Source organism: Narcine bancroftii, chromosome 4 (assembly GCF_036971445.1).
Source record: "Narcine bancroftii isolate sNarBan1 chromosome 4, sNarBan1.hap1, whole genome shotgun sequence".
NCBI lineage: Eukaryota > Metazoa > Chordata > Chondrichthyes > Torpediniformes > Narcinidae > Narcine > Narcine bancroftii.
In genome coordinates, this window is record NC_091472.1 from 48,656,773 (window position 1) to 48,677,318 (window position 20,546).

The following is a 20,546-nucleotide window of genomic DNA, read 5'->3' on the forward strand; positions in this document are numbered from 1 at the left end:
ATATTGGAGTTGTTCAGTCGTTTAATTTATATACATTTTTAAAGTCATTATCAACCTGAATACCTAAAAATTTAATACTAGCATCTGGCCACCTAATTTAGTAAGCATTTTACAATTAGTGTAATCACCTCTAACTAAAGGCACAATTTCACTCTTCTCACAATTTTACATCCAGAAATTTCCCCATATTCTTCCAATCTTGTGTAATTGGGACAAAGAATTTATACAATCAGTCAACTAAACCAAAACATCAGCAAATAAATTAATTTTATATTCCTCTTGATTAACCTTTATACCCCTAATCTTCGAATCTTGTCTAATGAGCTCAGCTAAGGGTTCTATTGCTAAAATAAACAATGCTGGTGATAAATGTCAATGTTGATTACTCCATCTAGTTAATGGAAAAGAAGTATAAATTTGCCAATTAGTCATCATTCTTGCACAAGGATTTTTATTTTGGGCTTTATCGCAATTTATAAAAGTCAACCCAAATCCAAACTTTTCTAATACTTTAAACAAAAAAATCCCATTCTAAACTATCAAAAGCCTTCTGTGCATCCAAGGCTACTGCTATACCTAAATCACCTCTTTTTTTGAACTAAATTAATTAAGCTAATCAACCTTGCAACATTATCATCATATTCTCACTTTTTGACAAATCCGGTTTGGTCCATATGAATTAAATTTGGTAAATATTTAGCTAATCTACTTGCCAAAATGTTTACAACAATTTTATCATCCGCATTCAATACTAATATTGATAAGATGCTGGATTTAATGGATCCTTATCTTTCTTTGGTATAACTGTAATTATTGCAGTTGAAAAAGACTCTGGTGAGGAATGAGATTCCACTGCTTGATTTAACATCTCCATAAAAGGAGGTATTAAAAGATCTTTAAACTTCTTAAAAGAAATTCAGACAGAAAACCATCCTCCCCCAGAGACTTATCATTGTTCAATGAACTAAATGCTTCACTGACTTCTTACTGTAAAAGGAGCATCTAAATCCCTTTAATCTCGATATTTCAAAATAGGTATATTTATCTGAGATTTTTAAAAAAACATTCAGTACACTCAAATTTATATAAATTAGGATAAAAATTTTTTAAATGAATCATTTTTTTGGGTTTATAAGTAATCGTCTTTGGGCTTTTTCTAACATCATTAAATATTCTAGCAGTTTATTCAGTTTTTAACTGCCATGCAAGAACCTCTTGGCCCTTTCTCCTAATTCATAATACCCGTGTTTAGTTCTCAATTAATTTTCCCATTCTAAAAGTCTGGATCGCATTATATAATAGTTTTTTTTAATTAATTTCTTTCTTATCTAATCTGAAACCTTTCTTTGTAAATCCTTCTCCAAGTCCTCTATTCCATTTCTAATTGATTAACCTCTTTCATATAATCTTTAATTTTCGCTGTAAAACTTATTATCTGACTTCTCAATTATGCCTTTAATGCATCCCAAATTTATGAAATACTGAATTAGAATTTATTTATAAAAATTCTTGAATTTGCTTTCTTATATATAAAATAAATTAACAAAAATCCCCCCCAATCCCCCTTCAACAATGTAAAATTAAAGGTCCACCTATAAACCAATTGCTCATTCTCAGGAACCAAGCACGTTATTAAGAGTGGTGAATGATCAGATAAAATTCTAGCCTTATAATCCAGTTTCATAACTCTTCCTTGCAATTGCGCCAATATCAAAAATAAGTCTATCCTAAAATAAGAATCATGCCTGTGTGAACAAAATGAATAATTCGTTACTTTAAGATTCCTTTCTTTTGGCTTTGCTTCACGAACGAAGATTTATGGAGGGGTAATGTCCACGTCTACTGCAGGCTCGTTGGTGACTGACAAGTCCGATGCGGGACTAGCAGGCACGGTTGCAGCGGTTGCAAGGGAAAATTGGTTGGTTGGGGTTGGGTTTTTCCTCCTTTGTCTTTTGTCAGTGAGGTGGGCTCTGCAGTCTTCTTCAAAGGAGGTTGCTGCCCACTGAACTGTGAGGCGCCAAGATGCACTGTTGGAGGCGATATCAGCCCACTGGTGATGGTCAATGTGGCAGGCACCAAGAGATTTCTTTAAGCAGTCCTTGTACCTCTTCTTTGGTGTATCTCTGTCTCGGTGGCCAGTGGAGAGCTCGCCATAGAACACGATCTTGGGAAGGCGATGGTCCTCCATTCTGGAGATGTAACCCACCCAGCGCAGTTGGGTCTTCAGCAGCATGGATTCGATGCTTGCAGATTCTGCCAGCTCGAGTACTTCGATGTTGGTGATGAAGTCATGTTGAGGATGGAGCGGAGACAGCGCTGATGGAAGCATTCTAGGAGCCGTAGGTGATGCCGGTAGAGGACCCATGATTCGGAGCCGAACAGGAGCGTGGGTATGACAACGGCTCTGTACACACTGATCTTTGTGTGTTACTTCAGGTGGTTGTTTTTCCAGACTCTTTTGCGTAGTCTTCCAAAGGCGCTATTTGCCTTGGCGAGTCTGTTTTAAGATTTAATCTTCACCAAATAACTAACTTTCATTATAATCAAGGTTACTTTTGCTGGGTTAGCTCAAATAAATTATCTCATTATTTTGGCCAAAACAAAGTTAAAATCCCCACCTATCAATATTTTTTCATGCGCTTTGGCTAAAAACAAAGGAATCTCAAATAAATCCTTCATCATCTACTTTTGGAGCATAAATACTCGTAAATGTCAACATTTCAGAATAAATTTGACAATTAACCAGGACAAATCTCCCCAAAGGATTGGTAACCACCCTCTGAATTTTCACAGGTAACATTTTCTTAAACAAAATCACCACACTTCTTGCTTTAGAATTAAAAGTTGAAGCTACCACTTGACCAACCCAATCTCTTTTTAATTTCTAATGTTCCTCCTTTGTTAAATGAGTCTCCTGTAGAAAAGCAATGTTAACTTTAATTTTCTTCAAATAAGCTATTATCTTTTTTCTCAATCATATTATTAAGCCCATTTATATTAAAATTTACAAATTTTAGTACCCTATTATTAGCCATTAATCTGCTTCCCAAAAACTCAAGACTCCCCTTTGCCTCTCCTCTTGGGGCTGCCACATCTTAAAATTGTCTGTCCAAAGGAAGAAAGTAAAGAAAAAGAGAACAAAAAAAACTTTAAAAACCTGAAAAAGTATCATCAAAAAAAAAGTCTATTGTGCGGGAAGTAGCTGTTGCCACTCAGTGGCACATAACAGCTATGGAAGGAGAAGGATAAAAATCCTCTGTGCTGCCCCTCCCCCCCCCCCCCCCCCAAAAGGCAGGCACTTCAAGGGCTCTCTTAATTTGTTCTTCATCAAGGTCTTCCATTTCTTGTTGTGTCAACTCTTTTTCTGCATCTTGTATCTTCTCAGGTTGTTGAATATCTGTAGTTTGCACATCAACTTGTTGAACCCTTTTTATTACTTGGAAGAGAATTAGCAAATTCAAAAGCTTCCATTTCATTTACAAAAAATCTTTCTTGATTAGATCCCAAAAACACCTTAAGTGTAGCATGATGACAAAAAGAAAATTTATATCTTTTCTTCCACAAAATTGATTTAACTGGGTTAAATTCCTTTCTTCTTTTCACAATTGCTGTACTTAGATCTGCACAGAAGAATACTTTCTTATCAGATACTACCAATGGGCTTTGATATTGGCGAGCCTTCCAGACAACTGTTTTCAATATTCTTTCTTTATCTTGATAACGCAAATATCTAATCAGAACAGAGCTTAATGTCTGTCCAGGTAATGGCTTCTTTCCACTAGCCCTGCATGCTCTATCCAATTCAATCCCATTCGGAAAATTATCAGATCCCAGAACTTCTGGGATCAATTTTTGAAAAACTATACAGGATTGGGACCTTCTCCAATTTTTTGACTTCTTTCATAGCTATATTTCTAGTTGTCTGTGGCTTCCCTTTCCTTGAAGCCACATTAAAAACTCTGCAGGTAAGTGCCAAAAACTGTATTAATTATTTACAATTTTAAAAAACATTTTTAAAGTCAGTTATTAATTAGTTCTCCCAGGGGAGGCGTATTCCCATGTCCTTTGCTCACACCATCAGGCCACATCCCCAGATGTTGAAGTGGATTAGGACTAAGCCTCCCACACAGCAACTCATTTGTATGTCAATCATTTCCAAATCTTAAGAAAGTACACCCTGAAATGTCTTAAGCGAAGAAATGAAACAATGTACCTCAAACTAGTTCAAAGAGATGCCTATCAAATGTCTTTGCAAGAATATGCCTTAAATATTGTACCTTTCCACTGTAGACTGTAGTATTAATGTCTACCTGACATTAATACTACACATTCCAGCTGGTGTGACTCAAATAAAATCAGTGTCTTGTATTTTGTGGTTATGCTGGGTATTTTTGTACATTCACAGGCATCATGATCAATACAAATATGAGAATAATGTATCAAACATACACAGCCAGACAATTAAATATAGCAAATAAAAATACGGCTGAACTAGAAGTTCCACTCTGTTCTGATGTCTGAGCTGCCCAATTCAAGCGACCCCCATTTATACAAAAAATCCAGGTATGATTTTCTGGGATGCCAAGAGACAATTCAGGACCAAATTGGTGTGCCAAACAAAGCTCACTGACACCCATTGATTGCAGCAAGGCATGCATGCTATCTTGAGCTCTGAAACTAAGTCAAGCAAATAATACATAACTCAATGATTATATCCTCACTTTGAACAGCAGTTCAGTGAGCTTCATGTGCCCCTGGACCCATGGTTAGTGCCACAGATAACAGATCAACCTTCCTGAGAATGAACCTGCAGAAGACAACTGGCCCTGATGGTTGTGTCCTGAGAACCTGCATGGATCTGCTGGTGGGAGTATGCTCAGTCATTTTTAAACTCTCCATATTACAAACTGAATTTCCCAACTGTTTTAAGAAGACTTCTATCATCCCAGTGCCAAAGAAAAACAAGAGGATGTGACTGAATGACCATCATCCAGTGCCTCTGACATCCACCTCGTGAAGTGCCATGGCTCGCATTAACTCCCGAGACCCAGCCAACCTCGATCCACAATTCACCTACCATTGCAACAGATCCACAGCAGACCAATAATTGGAAATTCTGCCAGGCACAGGAAAAAGAATCTCAGGGTTGTACGCAATGTCATGTATGCACTTTACAAGAAATTTCAATGAACACAAGTCACACTCAGCCCTGAAACACCTGAATTACAAAAACTCCTGTTTATTGACTACATCCGCCTTTACCAGCATAATTCACAAAAGCTCATCTCCAAACTCTTGAACCCATGTCCTAGTGCAAATAAATACTCAACTTCCTGTCCTGCAGACCACAATCAGCAAGAATTTCCAACAACACATGCTCCAAAGCTTTTTCCAAAAAGGGACTCCAAGATGTATACGGGTGATGAGTCAGTATACAGGAGGGAGGTTGAAAGCTTGGCTGAATGGTGTACCAACAACAACCCCACACCGAATGTCACTAAAACCACGGAGCTAATTGTAAACTTTAGGAAGGGAAAACCAGAGGTGTATGATCCAGTGAACATTGGAGGAAAATCAGAGGGTAAGCAAATTTAAATTCCTGAAGTCATTATTTTGGAGGACCTTTACTGAGCTCAACATACCAAAGTCATCGTGAAGAAACCACATCAAAGCGTCTACTTCCTCAGTGATTTGTGGAGGCTCAGTATGACATCAGAAACATTGGCAAACATCTACAGATGTCCAATGGAAAGCGTGCTGACCGGGTGTATTATAACCTAGTATGGACCTTCCCAATGGATCACTGCCACACGAGTGATCCTGACATTATTATTCTGCTCTGACTCCAAATGCTTCCTCCCACCACCCCCCTCCTCCCCCCACCCCAGCCTATGAGTTATACAAGGAGGCAACTGATTGGAACTCTCATTACGCAACGGATGAGAGGGCTGACAGTTTGGCCTGACCTCGTACAATAGTGCAAGACAGGTGATGCACAATCTGATTGGCAAGGGTGTAACAAGTCCTCTGATTCTGGCTCCAATGCAGAACATGGACCATCAATATACACCAGTTTTAACCTGTCGATGGAGACTGTAACAGCTATCCTATTCTTAACAATTTAAAAAATCTTTGGTGGCATCGTAGGACCCAAATAGGACCATCATAAATGGGCTGAAGTGGTTTTCGAAAAGCATCATGCCGAAGGAACACACGAGTATAGCATTGTAAATCTTTCAGCACATACACTGCAGATGACGCTTACCGTGTAGGAGTAGGTTTGAGTCATCTCATTTTCCTCTAAGAAAATCAATAACTAGCATTATGCTTGGACTCTGATTCACAAACTTGCCCAGCAAGGTGAACATAGTGCCATATACTAGCTCTGCCGCTGAACATCCAAGATCTGCCTTAACAGCAGTACGCAAACCAAGAGGAACCATGGGTAAATGTTCACTCCACATAGATGCATAGCCACCTGCTCTCAATGCTGTCCTCAATTGCTGATGGAAACACTCAATGAGGTCGTTAGCCTGCAAATGGTAAGCCGTAGTGCAAATAATAGTGCCCAGAAGATCAGCGAGAGCTCAGAACAACGGCAACTCAAACTGAGACCCTCAATGGATTATAATAGTGTCCGGAACACCAAAAGATGGAATCCAATGATCCACAAAAGCCCTAGCTACTATCTCCGCAGAGATGTCAGTGATAGGAATAGCATCCTCCCACCTGGTAGTCGTCTTCACACATGAACAGATAAGTATATCCCCAAGATGGTGGAAGTGGGCCTACCAAGTTTAATTGCACATGCTGGAAACAGGAATCTGGAACAACAAAATCCCTCAGCTTGGACTTTGAGTATCTGGAGACTTCAGAGCATTGACATGGCAAGCAGGTCCTTGTCCATAATCCAACATCCGATTTAACATGAGGCCAGGTAAAACACTACGCATCTAGTTTGATTGATGCTCTTTTACCAGGATGAGATTCAAAAATCTCCCACCTCATAGCCACCAGTGCAAAAGGCCTAGGCCTTCCTGTGGAAAAATTGCAGATTAACTTTTCACCAGATTCATCCAGGGTCACATCTTGAAGATGGAAACCAGAGTTGATCCGGCACACCCGATGATATCAATGTAATGTGCATGAAACACGGTGGTGAAATTGATGGCAGTAGTTGTATGCAAGGCATCAATGTTATGCCTGGTCAGGACATCAGCCACGGCATTCACTTTTCCTCAGATATGCTGTATGTCCAATGAAAATTGTAAGTCCAGGTGTCGAATTCTCATGAGGAGTAGAGATGTGAACTTGTACTCATGGTATTCATAGGAGGCTAGCAATCTGTACGAATGGTGCAAAGATAACCTTCCAATAAAAAGCGGAAATGTCACTGTGAGATAAATGGTCAAGAGTTCTTGACCAAACGTACTGTACTTTAACAGAGCTGGTTAGAGTTTGGCTGGAAAAAAAAACGCCAGAGGTTCCCATTGCCCACAAACTTGTTGTTCTAACACTACTCCCACAACCCGGACAGATGCATCTGTGATAGGAGTGAGCCAGGTGTTGGGCTTCTGATGTGTTGGGTAATAGAGATGCTGGAGCATTCGGCAGGAATATAAAATAGACATATAAAATTCTGGCAGGACTGGACAGAATGGATGCAGATGGGATGTTTCCAATGATGGGAAAATCCAGAACCCAGGGCCATGGTTTGAGGATAATAGGCAAACCATTTAGGACCGAGATGAGGAGGAATTTCTTAACCCAGAGGGTGGTGAATCTGTGGAATTCATTGCCACAGAGGGCAGTAGAGGCAGGTTCATTAAATATATTTAAGAGGGAATTAGATATATTTCTTCAGTATAAGGGTATTAAAGGTTACGGAGAGAAGGCGGGGACAGGGTACTGAACTTTAAGATCAGCCATGATCGCGTTGAATGGCGGAGCAGGCTTGAAGGGTCGAATGACCTACTCCTATCTTCTATGTTTCTATGAATTGGTGATAAAAATTCATCATGCCTAAAAAACGTCGCAATTGGTGTAGGAAATTCTCGACTCTCTCGTACTTTCGATTCATCAGGCAAAATACCATGTCATATAACTCTATGTCCACAGAGTACAAGATCAGCAACACCAAAAATGCATATACTGGGATTGATCGCAATGTAAAAGTCATCAAGCTTCTGAAATAACAAGATAAAGTGATGCTTATGCTCCTCTTCATCCATGCTTGTGACTAGTAAACAAACACAAAATTGAAGCTGGTGAATACGTGGTCCATAGACCACTGGAATGTGTGAGCTGCATTCCGTAGATCAAATGTATATGCTTGCTGTGGAGGTTTGTTGAGAAAACTTGTAAATTAGGAATGTTGTATCGATTCAGGGCACGATAATCACCACAAGGCTGCCAATCCCCAGGAGATTTTTTGGAATCATATGCAACGGTGAAACCCAGACCTACAGACTATGCCCAACTCTTGCATGTGGTCAATTTCCGATTTCATGATTTTAAGAAAGTCCGGGGATGCTATAACCGGAGGGCCCCGAGTCTGTATATGGTGGGCTAATGTCTGTATGACAATATGATGCAGTCACTAGGGAAATCCCTCAGCAAGGCTTGGAAAGGACAGGAGCCAGGTTGAAGGCTCATCAGGTGACTGGCGACATTGCAGGGATAACAGATGCAGCTCAAGAGCTATGGTCCACGACACAGCAATTTTTCAAATCCACCAACAAAGAAAAATATGACAAAGAATCTGCTCCCAAAATGAAATTTACCACATGTGCAACCGTGAAAACCTACCAAAAAGGTTTCTTGAGACCGAAATCCAACGTGAGTGACCTCTGACCAGGTTTGAATAGGAGAATCATTCGTGGCTGAAAGAACACATGACAAATTAGGGTGTGTGCATTCTCCAGGGGTTGGGGGGGACCAGTGAAATCTCTGCACCAGAATCAACAAGAAATTGAGCACTTGAGAGACAGTCTTTGAGGAAAAGATGGCAGCAGTTACCTCTACTGCCAGGCCTTGTCTTTTCCTGGCTAACATTTATAGACCACCACGATTCCAACCAGGTCGACGATAGGAATTTCTTTGTGTTGCCAAAGCCTGGACCTGCATAGTCAGTGCTGCCACTTGCTGCTCCAATCCAGTTACCTTCATTTGAGAAAGTGCCAGCACTTCACAAGGCGCAGTAAGCAGTTGTTCCAGTTCCATTTGTTCATTCTGACTAGGGGAAGAAGCCAATCTCTCCATCTTCAAAGTGGAGGTCGTGGATACAACAAGGTTGGCATAATCTGCGAACTGATCAAGATTGGGCATTCGATAGACACTCACCAAATGCTCTTGAACATCAAAGGAACCTGTGTTTCCAATAATCGCCTTCAACAGGATTTGTACCAGCTAGCCTGCACCACTTCCTCAACATCTGTGAGGGTTGCCAATCGCCTAGGCTATCATCAGCTAGTAAATTAGACAATATGAGTCTCCCTACATGGCTGAGTACACTGCAGAATAGCCGCCTTAAGTATGTCATATGGTTGTTTGGTTTCTTTCTTGTTCTATAGTTAATTGGGGGGGTGGAGAGAGAGGGGGGTTGGGGAGAAAATAGAAAATGTCAGTGTGTAGATATAAATATTGAATCTGTGTATACATTTTTACTGATTTGGTACACTGTGACATATTAAATTAAAAATTTTTAAAGATTGTCATATAGGAGATTACCACCTGGATCAACCAAGGCAACCTCTCCACTTCACACCCAATCTGCTCTGGAAGACGCTCCACAAATAATCATACTTCGTCTGCTGACTCATCACTTTGAGGGTACAGAAGTACTCCTAAAAGGGGCTTACACTCATCATTAACCATTTTAAATTAGAAAGTATCGTGAACACACGGAGTCACTACTTGTAGCTGCACTGATTTATAACAGCTTACACACAAATAAAGAATACACTCACTCGTTTTTTCCAGCACACCATGAAATCAGCTTTCTTCATTCACCACTAGACAATACATTCTTTTCCTTTTCAAAACACCCCTCTGACTTTCTCATTGGATCACTACCACAATGGGGATCCTGACACTACCTCTCTGGTCCTCCTTCTCACTAATATCTCATCACAGGCAAAACTATCTCCTCTTCTGAGAAAATCTATATAGAACACTGCCGTCAGAGAGCAGCGAGAGTCATCCAGGATCCGCACCACCTAGGGCATGCTCCCTGCTGCCATCAGGCAAGAAGTATAAGTGGCATAAGATGTACCACCAGGTTCAGGAACATATGCCACCCCTCCACCATCAGATTCCGAAACAACAGACTCAGTCAGAGAATAGTTTAATGACACTTACTTTACACATTATTTATTAGTGAATACTTAATCTTTCTGTCTTTGTAATCAGTTTGTTTACATTTCTCCCTTTTGTACATGTATCTTTTTCTTGAATGTAGTTTACGCTATCAAAAAGTAGAATTACTGCCTGGCCAACAAGAAAAAGAATCTCAGGGTTGAATGCGATGTCATAACAATGAATATGAACTTTGAACTTTTTGAACCATGATAATCTTCAGCACTGGTAGGCTGCATACTGTGAAAAATTGCTGTGCAATATTGTAACTGATGTAGTACACATCAATGCTACCTCATGCACCCGTGATGAGCTCATCAATTTTATTCACTTTGCAGCCAACTTTCAGCCTGACCTCAAATTCACTTGGTAGATCTCGATGACATCCTCTCCTTTCTTGATATCTCTGCCTCCTTCTCAGGGAGAAGCTTTCTACAGACTTTTTGTTTAAGAAAACTTACCAATTCCTACAGCTATCTCAACAAATATTCTTCACATCCAGTCCCCTGCAAGGATTCTATTCCTTTCTCTCAATTTCTCCATCTGCATCATATCTGCTTCCAAGATGAGGTCTTCCAGTCTTGGTTCTTGATTCTTCAAAATATTCCATATGGAATTTAAATTGGAGGTGGGGGAGGGTGTGCTTAAGGAGGAGATTTTTGAGTCCAGGTCATCTGAGATGTTCTCATTCTTCCAAAAATCATGGCTTCCCCTCCACCACCATCAAATCAGTCCTTACCGGCATCTCCTCCATTTCCTGCTCATCTGCCCTGTCCTCCTCTCCCCCGCCCCCATGCAACAAAAACTGGATTTCCCCTTGTCCTTCTCTACCACCCAACCAGCCTCTGGATCCAACACTCAACTTCCTTCACCTACAACATGATCATACCACCAGACACATCTTCCCCTCTCCGCCTTCTGTAGGGATCTCTCCCTCAGTGACTCCCTGGTCCACTAATCTCTTCCCATTGATCCCCCCCCCTTCTTCCCATCCGGCTGCAGGAAGTGCCACACTTGTGTCCACACCACCTCCATCACCAATATTTGGGATTCCAAACAGTCCAAGTCAAGCAGCACTTCACTTGTCAACCTCCAGGCTAGATGATCGCTTCACTGAGCACCTTCACTCTGTCCACATCAATGACAGGGATCTCCTAGTAGCCAACCAATTCAATTCTGTGCCCCACTCCTGCGGTGACATGTCAGTCCATGGCCTCGTGCAATGTTAAACAAAGGCAGCCTGTAAATTGGAGGAACAACACTGAATATGGGCACTTTCCAACTGGATGACATAAACATCAACTTCTCTGGTTCCTGTGAGCCTTCTCCCTGTTCTCCGTCTCTTAACCATTCTTGTCTTTCTTCCTCCAGCTGTCCACCCCAATTCCTCTCCTTTCACAGAACAATCCACCCTCCCCCAGTTTGCTAGTGTGCCTTCCCTCTTTCCCTCCCTCATTCACCTACTACCTGCCTGTGGGATTGTGCTCTTCCTGCTGCCCCTCTCCCCCACCCTACCATTTTGTCTAGACAATACCTTAATGAAGGGCTCAAGGTGGAAATGTTGGTTATGTATCTTTATCTTTGCTATATAAACTACATTGACCTGCTGAGTTTCTCCAGCATTATGTTTTTACTGGGTGATTACATGGTCAATAAAATTCAAAGCAGCAGCGATAAAAATGTGAAGTAGTTATAGAAACCCCCACATAAGTCCCTTCAAAGAGAGAAGAACTGCTTCAGGGTAGACACAGGTTGAAGAGACTTCACAGTAGAGCAGCCAAATAGAGGTAAACAAGAAAATCAGCAGATGTTAGGGACTAGCGCAGCATACAAAAGTTCTGGAGAAACTGACCACAGGCTAACAGGTAAAAGGTGGAACCCACATGGAACTGAAAATGTTCTCTTAAACACTATACTCTGCATTTTTTTTGCACAACCTATTGAACTTAAGTATGGGTTGACTTGCCTGGATAGCACACAAAACAAAGTTTTAATTGGGTCTCCATACATGCGACAATAAACACTTCAATACAATTAAATTTTTATACATTGTACAGCATAAACCCATGAATCCTCATTTTATACATGCATGAAATTGCATTTAAACATTTCAGAGATTTTATATATTTTTTTTAATCCATAGGCACATTGAACACATCTAACCTGGTTTCAAATCTGCCCACAAAGTCACCAATATCTCAGTTTCTGTTTGAATTTATAGTAACAAACATTGCAACACAATCACCCTAACTTATAGACCAGTGATTTTCAAACCTCCCCCCCAAAAAAAAACTCATTCCACCCTAAGTAATCCCTATGCAATTATTTCTCTGTGATTGGTAAGGGATTGCTTAAGGTGGTATGTGAGTGGGAAGGGAAGGTTGAGAACTACTGCTCTAGACCCAATTGTTATTGAAACATGTTGCTTGAGAAAAATTGTCACTGGCTCATTTCCTTGAGTTATGAAACTGTACACATAACAACTCAATTTAGTATGATTAAAACAGTGATTTTCAAAACTTTTTTCTTTCCACTCACATTCCACCTTAAGCAATCCTTTACTAATCACAGAGCACTTATGGCAAAGGGAGTGGTTAAAGTGGAATGTGAATTTAGGGGTTCAGATTAAAAACCACTGGTCGAGACATTGTTTGTTCCTGGAAACTCAAACAGTCACAGAATCTACAAGCATAGGGTCAGGTAGGATGGCATGCCTACCACATCCAAGTGACTAAGTTCTGATCCACAAAATTGCTGGAGGAATTCAATAGGTTTTGCACCATCCATACAAGTTAAAGATATATTACTCATTTGGTTCTGAGTCCTGCAAAAGGCAGGGATGTGTTTGAATAAAAAGGCTGAGGGAAGAAGGGAAGAAAGGACAGGGGGTGATGTACAGTCATCTACTGCATTTGGTGTTCCCAGTTGTAGTCTACACTGAGGAGATTGGATGCAGACTGGGAGATCACATCATTGAGCAACTTTGCTCTATCCACTGCAAAAATCAGGTATATCCCAGGAGCAACACGTTTCAATTCTCTGCCCCATTTCCATGCTGACATATGGTCTCACTGCCAGAGTGAGACCACTTGGAGGAACAACACCTCATCTTCCGTCTAGGCACCCACCAACCAGATGACATTAACATTGACTTTTCTGCTCTGTTAGGTCACCACCCCCACCCCGCGCCAATTCACAAGACTCATACCACCAGGTTCAGGAACAGTTGCCACCCCTCCACCATCAGACTCCTAAATAGCAGACTCAGAGAGTAAGTTAAGGACACTTAAATTTGCACAGTTTATTTTACTGAATATTTAATCTTTTTCTTTGTCGTCAGTATGTATGCTTTCCTTTAAGCTGTCTCTTACCCTTTCCCCAAGCTCTGCATTCACAGATCCATTGTCACCTTTCCTCTACATGTCCTCCCAAGCATTTTTTATTCAACCATCTGCCATGTCTTTGCTCATACCTTGAAGGGTTCAGGCCCGAAAGTAGAGAACTTTTACCCAGTGAGACCTGCTAAGTTCATGCAGAATTTTTGTTTTTACTATAATCACACGACTGCAGACTTTCGTATTTCACGCTTATGTTTTCGTCCGCTGTCTTCACCGACCTGAATGGGAGAGGAATCGGATACATGGGGGCAGGATGGGAAGGACAGCTGGTGGGGAGGGAAAGGGGGTGTGTTGTCACGGGTCTGCCGCTTCAGATTTCGCACGGTAAGCCCAACGGAGCCGCACTGAGCCTTACCCTCTGGGTCTGCAGCTCCTTCTCCAGTAGCTCCTTCCCGCTCAGTCTCATGGGGAAGTCGGTGCGGGGCAGCAGCACCGTCTCCCTAAACTTGTTCTGTCTGCCGTCCTGTTCGGAGCTTGTACTCCCGCTGGCAGCACGCACCCTGTCCCAAGCGGCCGTCCGCAACTTCCCGGTCAAGAGAGTGCGGACGCATCGGCCTCTCAGAGCTGAGCTCATGGCTGGCCGTCGGCTTCCGGCAGCTTGCGACCGTTTACTCGTGCCCAGCGCTTCAGCTGGTCTCCCATCGCCGGGAATCCTGGGTAACACGAATCTGCCTGCGTCACGGCGGCCGCTGAGGCTCAAGTTCGTTCTAATTTCAAAACCGCACCTCCTGCCAGCCCTGAAACTCCAGCAACATCTGAGGAAGAGAAAGTGAACCAGACAAAACAAATTCCAAAGCAAACTGACCGACTGAATGATATTTTCAGCTATATTTTAGAATAATTTGCATACATACTTCCAATGTTTTTTTTCCAAAAATAAACTTTATTCATTTCCAATTATTTACAAAGGAAAATCGTTTGACGTCTTCACATCCCTAGTATCATCCATAAATTTCTATCGCTGCACACTTTAATTCTTTTTCTATTTAGCACCACTGTGGCCCTATGTTGTTCTCCCTCTTTTGTTTGAGGGGCTTCTCCTCTGTCTCAGCTCCTCAAAGCCTGGTAGTAGAAGGACTGTGATCCTACCCCACCAAGCCCTCGCACTGGCCGCACCAAGCTTCAGTGCACCCCTCAGCACATACTCCTGCAGCCTGGAATGAGCCAGTCAGCAGCATCCACCCACTCAGTGTGCTGGAAGACCAACAAGTTGATGGCTTCCAGTAGCTCTGTGTGTCTTGTCTATAAATCAGAGAGCCCTCTGTCTTCCTGCTACTGGAGATGGCATGTGACCAGGACCCTTAGTAACTGTCTCCACCTCACTGCAGCCACCTCAGGGATAAAGTTCATTGTGGGTGATGTCCATGTGGTGCAGGGAGGATCTGACCAGGTGGGCTCCTCTCTGCCAGCGAGGCAAAGTCCTGGTACTTATTCATGAGCACTGGCAATAAGGCATTCCACTCGTTGACCTGGATAGTCTGCTCAGGGAACTACCCTGCAATATCCATGTCATTGTTTCTCAGGGTATGATGGGTGTTCTGTGCAGGCCACTGCCTTTTTAAAAAAAAAATTAAAAGTCTTCCATACATGCAATCATAACCAAATACAAAATATAATAATCAAATATTAATGTCAAATCCATTGCTTGATGATATAAACCCCAACCCGCCAACCCCCTCCCCCCCCCCCCCCCAACAAATCCCAAGAGAGGAAAATAAAAGGAATTGTGGTCAAATGTATTTATCTGGAAAAACTTTTCCATGAAGGATAGGTATTGTGGCAAAGTTCAGATGATGGGAACATTGTGCAATACCTGGGACAAATAGAACCTCAACATATTGCAGCACTTGGTGCCCTTGTACTTTGGTTCTACACACAGCACAATATATCCCCGATACCTTTTAAAATGTTATTGCTCTCAAGTCCCACATATTCAGGGACCCAGCCAACCCAATGCAGAGAAAGAAATACTATATTACCATCATACCGTGTGGAAACATGGTTCTGAGAGTTTTAAGATTGTTCCTCTTTTAAAATATGCAACAAAACAGATGATTTTCTCCTTAGTATCTCCGGATGTCATTTCATCAACCATAACTTCCTTAATTTTGTACTCAATTATTTTAGCAATAAACAATGGCATTCTGTTAACTTTCTTAATTATTGCTGTTGATGAATTGTGCACATTATCTTGAAATGTTACTTCCTATTCTGTAAAACAGAAATCATATTGTGAAAATGCACTTGGAACAAGCATCCAATTAACTGAATTTATTTATTGGAATATATAAAGGAATATTTATTGGTTTAAAAATCTCATGCTCTTTTCCTTATTTTACTCTTTTCTAGTAAGGATGTTTATTGTTTATTTTATGGTTTTATCCTCTTGCTATGTTACAAAATTAAAATTCCAATGACTGATTTTTATTACAATATTGATTGTTTAGTATTTTTGGAATATTACACTTTTAAAGCATTTTCCTAAACCATTCTGGAAAGTATGTTTGCACACAGTGTGATGATAACAAGGTATTTCCTTATGTGCATAGGCTGAGGATGATGGGACCCTGAAAATGTTTAAGACATGAGAACAATAGACTTTCTAGTATCCTGCACAACCAGAACATCGCCACAATGCACGTTGCACTCCAGACCAACATATTTCTATTAGAATAATGTCAGTAATTCCAAATAAGTTGGATGTGAAGAGAACATTGAGTGTTGGATAAACTAAGAATAGATATGATGGTAATAGAAAACTGTAAACAGCAGAGCTCTACAAGAGTTTAGCAAATGTAGGGGTTTGCGAGCAAGTCATCAAGGACTGAAATGGCTTTGGCAAGCAATATTAAAGAAAATCCCAAAGCATTTTATTAGTATTAATGCAAGGCAATAACCAGGGAAAGACTAGGATTGATTAGATTCCAAAGTGGTAATCTTTTGTGCAGCCAGAAGATATGGATGAGGTCTCAAATTAATACTTCTCATCTGTATTCACAATGGAAAGGACACTGTTGTTCAAGAAGTTAGAGAGAGGGCACTGGAATTCTAGAATGCATATCCATAGAAAAACAATCCATAGCAATCTTAAAGGTGGACAAATCCCCAGGGCCTGATGAAATTCTAGGCTGCCACAGATAGCAAGTGTGCCCATTATGTGCCACAGACAGATATTTTCAATCTTTTCTGGCCATGGAAGGGAAGCCAAATGACTGGAGGACAGCAAATATAGTACCATTTTTAAGAGGAGACTAGGAATAAATGAATTAATTATGGATTGGTGAGGTTAATACGTGTGGCAAATAAATTATAGGAGATAGTGTAAAGATTAATCTGTACTTGGATAAGCAGTGATAATCAATGACTCTGTTGAAGGGAGATTCTCCTGACTCAGGTGATTAAAATTTTCACAGAGATAAATGAGTACGTTGATGAGGGTAATGTGGCTGATGTAATGAATATAGATTCTATTAAAATTTTTGACAAAGTCCTGCATTGGAGATTGGTCCACAAAAAAATAAGAGTCCAAGGGATACATAGCAATTTGGCAAAATAGACACAAATTGGCTTGGGAATTAGATGCACAGGGTAATGATTGGGAATTACTTTTGTGATTGAAAGCCTGTGACAAATGGTGCACCATAGAGATCAGTGCTAGGAATCTTGATGTTTATTAATAAGTTTACAGATGATATGAAAATTGATGGCGTTGTCTTTGGCTGCAGATTGAAAAATGATCAATCAGTAAAGTGAAGAGAGCAATGGCAGATGGACATGTGCCTTTCCACACTGACATGTCTGTCCATGGCCTTGTATACTGCCAATTAAGGCCACACACAAAGTGTGTTCCATCTTGGCATTCTCCAATCAGAAAACATCACTCTCGACTTCTCCATTTTCTGTTAACACCCTCACCCATCTCTCTTCCTCCAGCTCCCCACTCTCTTCCCTTCCTCCTATCAGACACTTTGCCCTCATAGCACTTTGCCCTCTTCTGCTATTATCTCAGCTTCTTTCTCATCTACCCTCCCACCTGTCTCCTCCATGACCGCTTACCTGTGAGCCTGTACTCCTCCCCCTTTCTCACCTCCTCCCACCACCTTTTTATTCAGGCACCTCCCCGATTTTAGACACTCCTGATTAAGGGCTCATGTTCGAATCGTCAATTGCCTTTTCCTTCCTATGGATACTACATGTCCTGCTGAGTTTGCCTAGCACTTTTCTCGACTGCGCAAGACTCCCTGTTTTTGATCTCAACCCTTTTTCATAAAGATCACTGTGCCATTTGTCCTCCTGTTAGAAACAGAGTTTCCCTCCATTAACAATGCCCTCAGACCGTTTTGCCCTCAGACAGCTCCAAGAAAAGTGCAGAGAACAAAACAAAGGACTCTACATCACCTTTGTTGACCTCACCAAAGCCTTCGATACCGTGAGCAGGAAAGGGCTTTGGCAAATACTAGAGCGCATCGAATGTCCCCCAAAGTTCCTCAACATGATTATCCAACTGCACGAAAACCAACAAGGTCGGGTCAGATACAGCAATGAGCTCTCTGAACCCTTCTCCATTAACAATGGCGTGGAGCAAGGCTGTGTTCTCGCACCAACCCTCTTTTCAATCTTCTTCAGCATGATGCTGAACCAAGCCATGAAAGACCCCAACAATGAAGACGCTGTTTACATCCGGTACCGCACGGATGGCAGTCTCTTCAATCTGAGGCGCCTGCAAGCTCACACCAAGACACAAGAGAAACTTGTCCGTGAACTACTCTTTGCAGATGATGCCGCTTTAGTTGCCCATTCAGAGCCAGCTCTTCAGCGCTTGACGTCCTGCTTTGCGGAAACTGCCAAAATGTTTGGCCTGGAAGTCAGCCTGAAGAAAACTGAGGTCCTCCATCAGCCAGCTCCCCACCATGACTACCAGCCCCCCCACATCTCCATCGGGCACACAAAACTCCAAATGGTCAACCAGTTTACCTATCTCGGCTGCACCATTTCATCAGATGCAAGGATCGACAATGAGATAGACAACAGACTCGCCAAGGCAAATGGCGCCTTTGGAAGACTACACAAAAGAGTCTGGAAAAACAACCAACTGAAAAACCTCACAAAGATAAGCGTATACAGAGCCGTTGTCATACCCACACTCCTGTTCGGCTCCGAATCATGGGTCCTCTACCGGCACCACCTACGGCTCCTAGAACGTTTCCACCAGCGTTGTCTCCGCTCCATCCTCAACATTCATTGGAGCGCTTTCATCCCTAACGTCGAAATACTCGAGATGGCAGAGGTCGACAGCATCGAGTCCACGCTGCTGAAGATCCAGCTGCGCTGGGTGGGTCACGTCTCCAGAATGGAGGACCATCGCCTTCCCAAGATCGTGTTATATGGCGAGCTCTCCACTGGCCATCGTGACAGAGGTGCACCAAAGAAAAGGTACAAGGACTGCCTAAAGAAATCTCTTGGTGCCTGCCACATTGACCACCGCCAGTGGGCTGATATCGCCTCAAACCGTGCATCTTGGTGCCTCACAGTTTGGCGGGCAGCAACCTCCTTTGAAGAAGACCGCAGAGCCCACCTCACTGACAAAAGGAGGAAAAACCCAACACCCAACCCCAACCAACCAATTTTCCCCTGCAACCGCTGCAACCGTGTCTGCCTGTCCCGCATCGGACTTGTCAGCCACAAACGAGCCTGCAGCTGACGTGGACTTTTTACCCCCTCCATAAATCTTCGTCCGCGAAGCCAAGCCAAAGAAAAAAAAAGAAACAGAGTACCTTCACAGAATTTGCTCGAGACAAAATTTGAGAACAAAGAACATTTATTATACAACAATGCAAAGTTGGTTGCTTCCCCTTACCCTGGGAATATACACATACACTGGGGCTCACCCAACTTTTATACAGTTTATTTCAGTATAGGAATACCCTCCCCCTTACATTCTTCTGCCTCCTGGATAGGTTTGGCATTAGGCAATCTTGCCTGCCTACGTGCTATTTCTGTGAACTTGGAGGACCAGGGGGTATCCTGTCGGTGTCTCATCATGTCATTATCCTCATTGTCCTTATTCACAAACCTGTCTTTGTTCTAATTTACACCTTCCCAACTCTCAGGGGCTACATATGTAGAACTTGCTAATACTGTCTAGGGCTTACTAATTACATATGCAAAACCTGCTAATTCTATCTAGGGCTAGAAGACCCTTATCTTATTCAGACTAACTCTACTTCCTACATTCTATTATCTATCCTTATCTCATTCATACGGTGAACTTGCTGATTTCTAAGAAGATTCTTATCTTACTCAGACTGACTCTGCTTCCTACATATCCATTTCTTATCCTTTATTCATTTACCCATATTAGTTTCCTCATCTTCATATTTTTATATCAGTTTTACTCATCTCTCACACTCCTAACTACTTGTTGGACTTGCTTGCTTTGTATGTTACAACGACACAAGAACACATATCCTCATGTTCTGAATGAACAAAACTGTAAAATGATGCGGATTCTGCTCTTTACTAACTGATACTCTCTTGCTTTATGCAACCGCAGATGTTTATTGCACAATGGATGAGATGTCTAGATGGTCCATTTGCAAAACAAACGATCTTGGTCCGTGTGACAATAAACCTGAACTTCATTTCTTTGCATAGGAGTTCCATTGCTTTCGTATAGTCATTTTCAATTCATTGTGAGCTTTCAAGGACGTGCCAGGGGGCGGCGATCTGGTTATTAAACAGCCTGGTCGAGTAATAGATTTACAGCGGCCCTATCACCTACGGCTGACGACC

General features: G+C 41.7%; 1 protein-coding gene across 2 annotated transcripts in view; it reads right to left on the minus strand.

The window, feature by feature from the left end:
• iars2 (isoleucyl-tRNA synthetase 2, mitochondrial) overlaps positions 1–14,485 on the minus strand; it is a 136,290-nt gene extending 121,805 nt beyond the window's left edge. For both annotated transcript variants that reach the window (XM_069931232.1, XM_069931234.1), the window contains exon 1: positions 14,110–14,485. In XM_069931232.1, coding sequence (XP_069787333.1) covers positions 14,110–14,328 — 219 coding nt within the window. In that variant the 5' untranslated portion in view covers positions 14,329–14,485. The remainder of the gene's footprint in view (positions 1–14,109) is intronic.
• Positions 14,486–20,546: the final 6,061 nt, after the last annotated feature.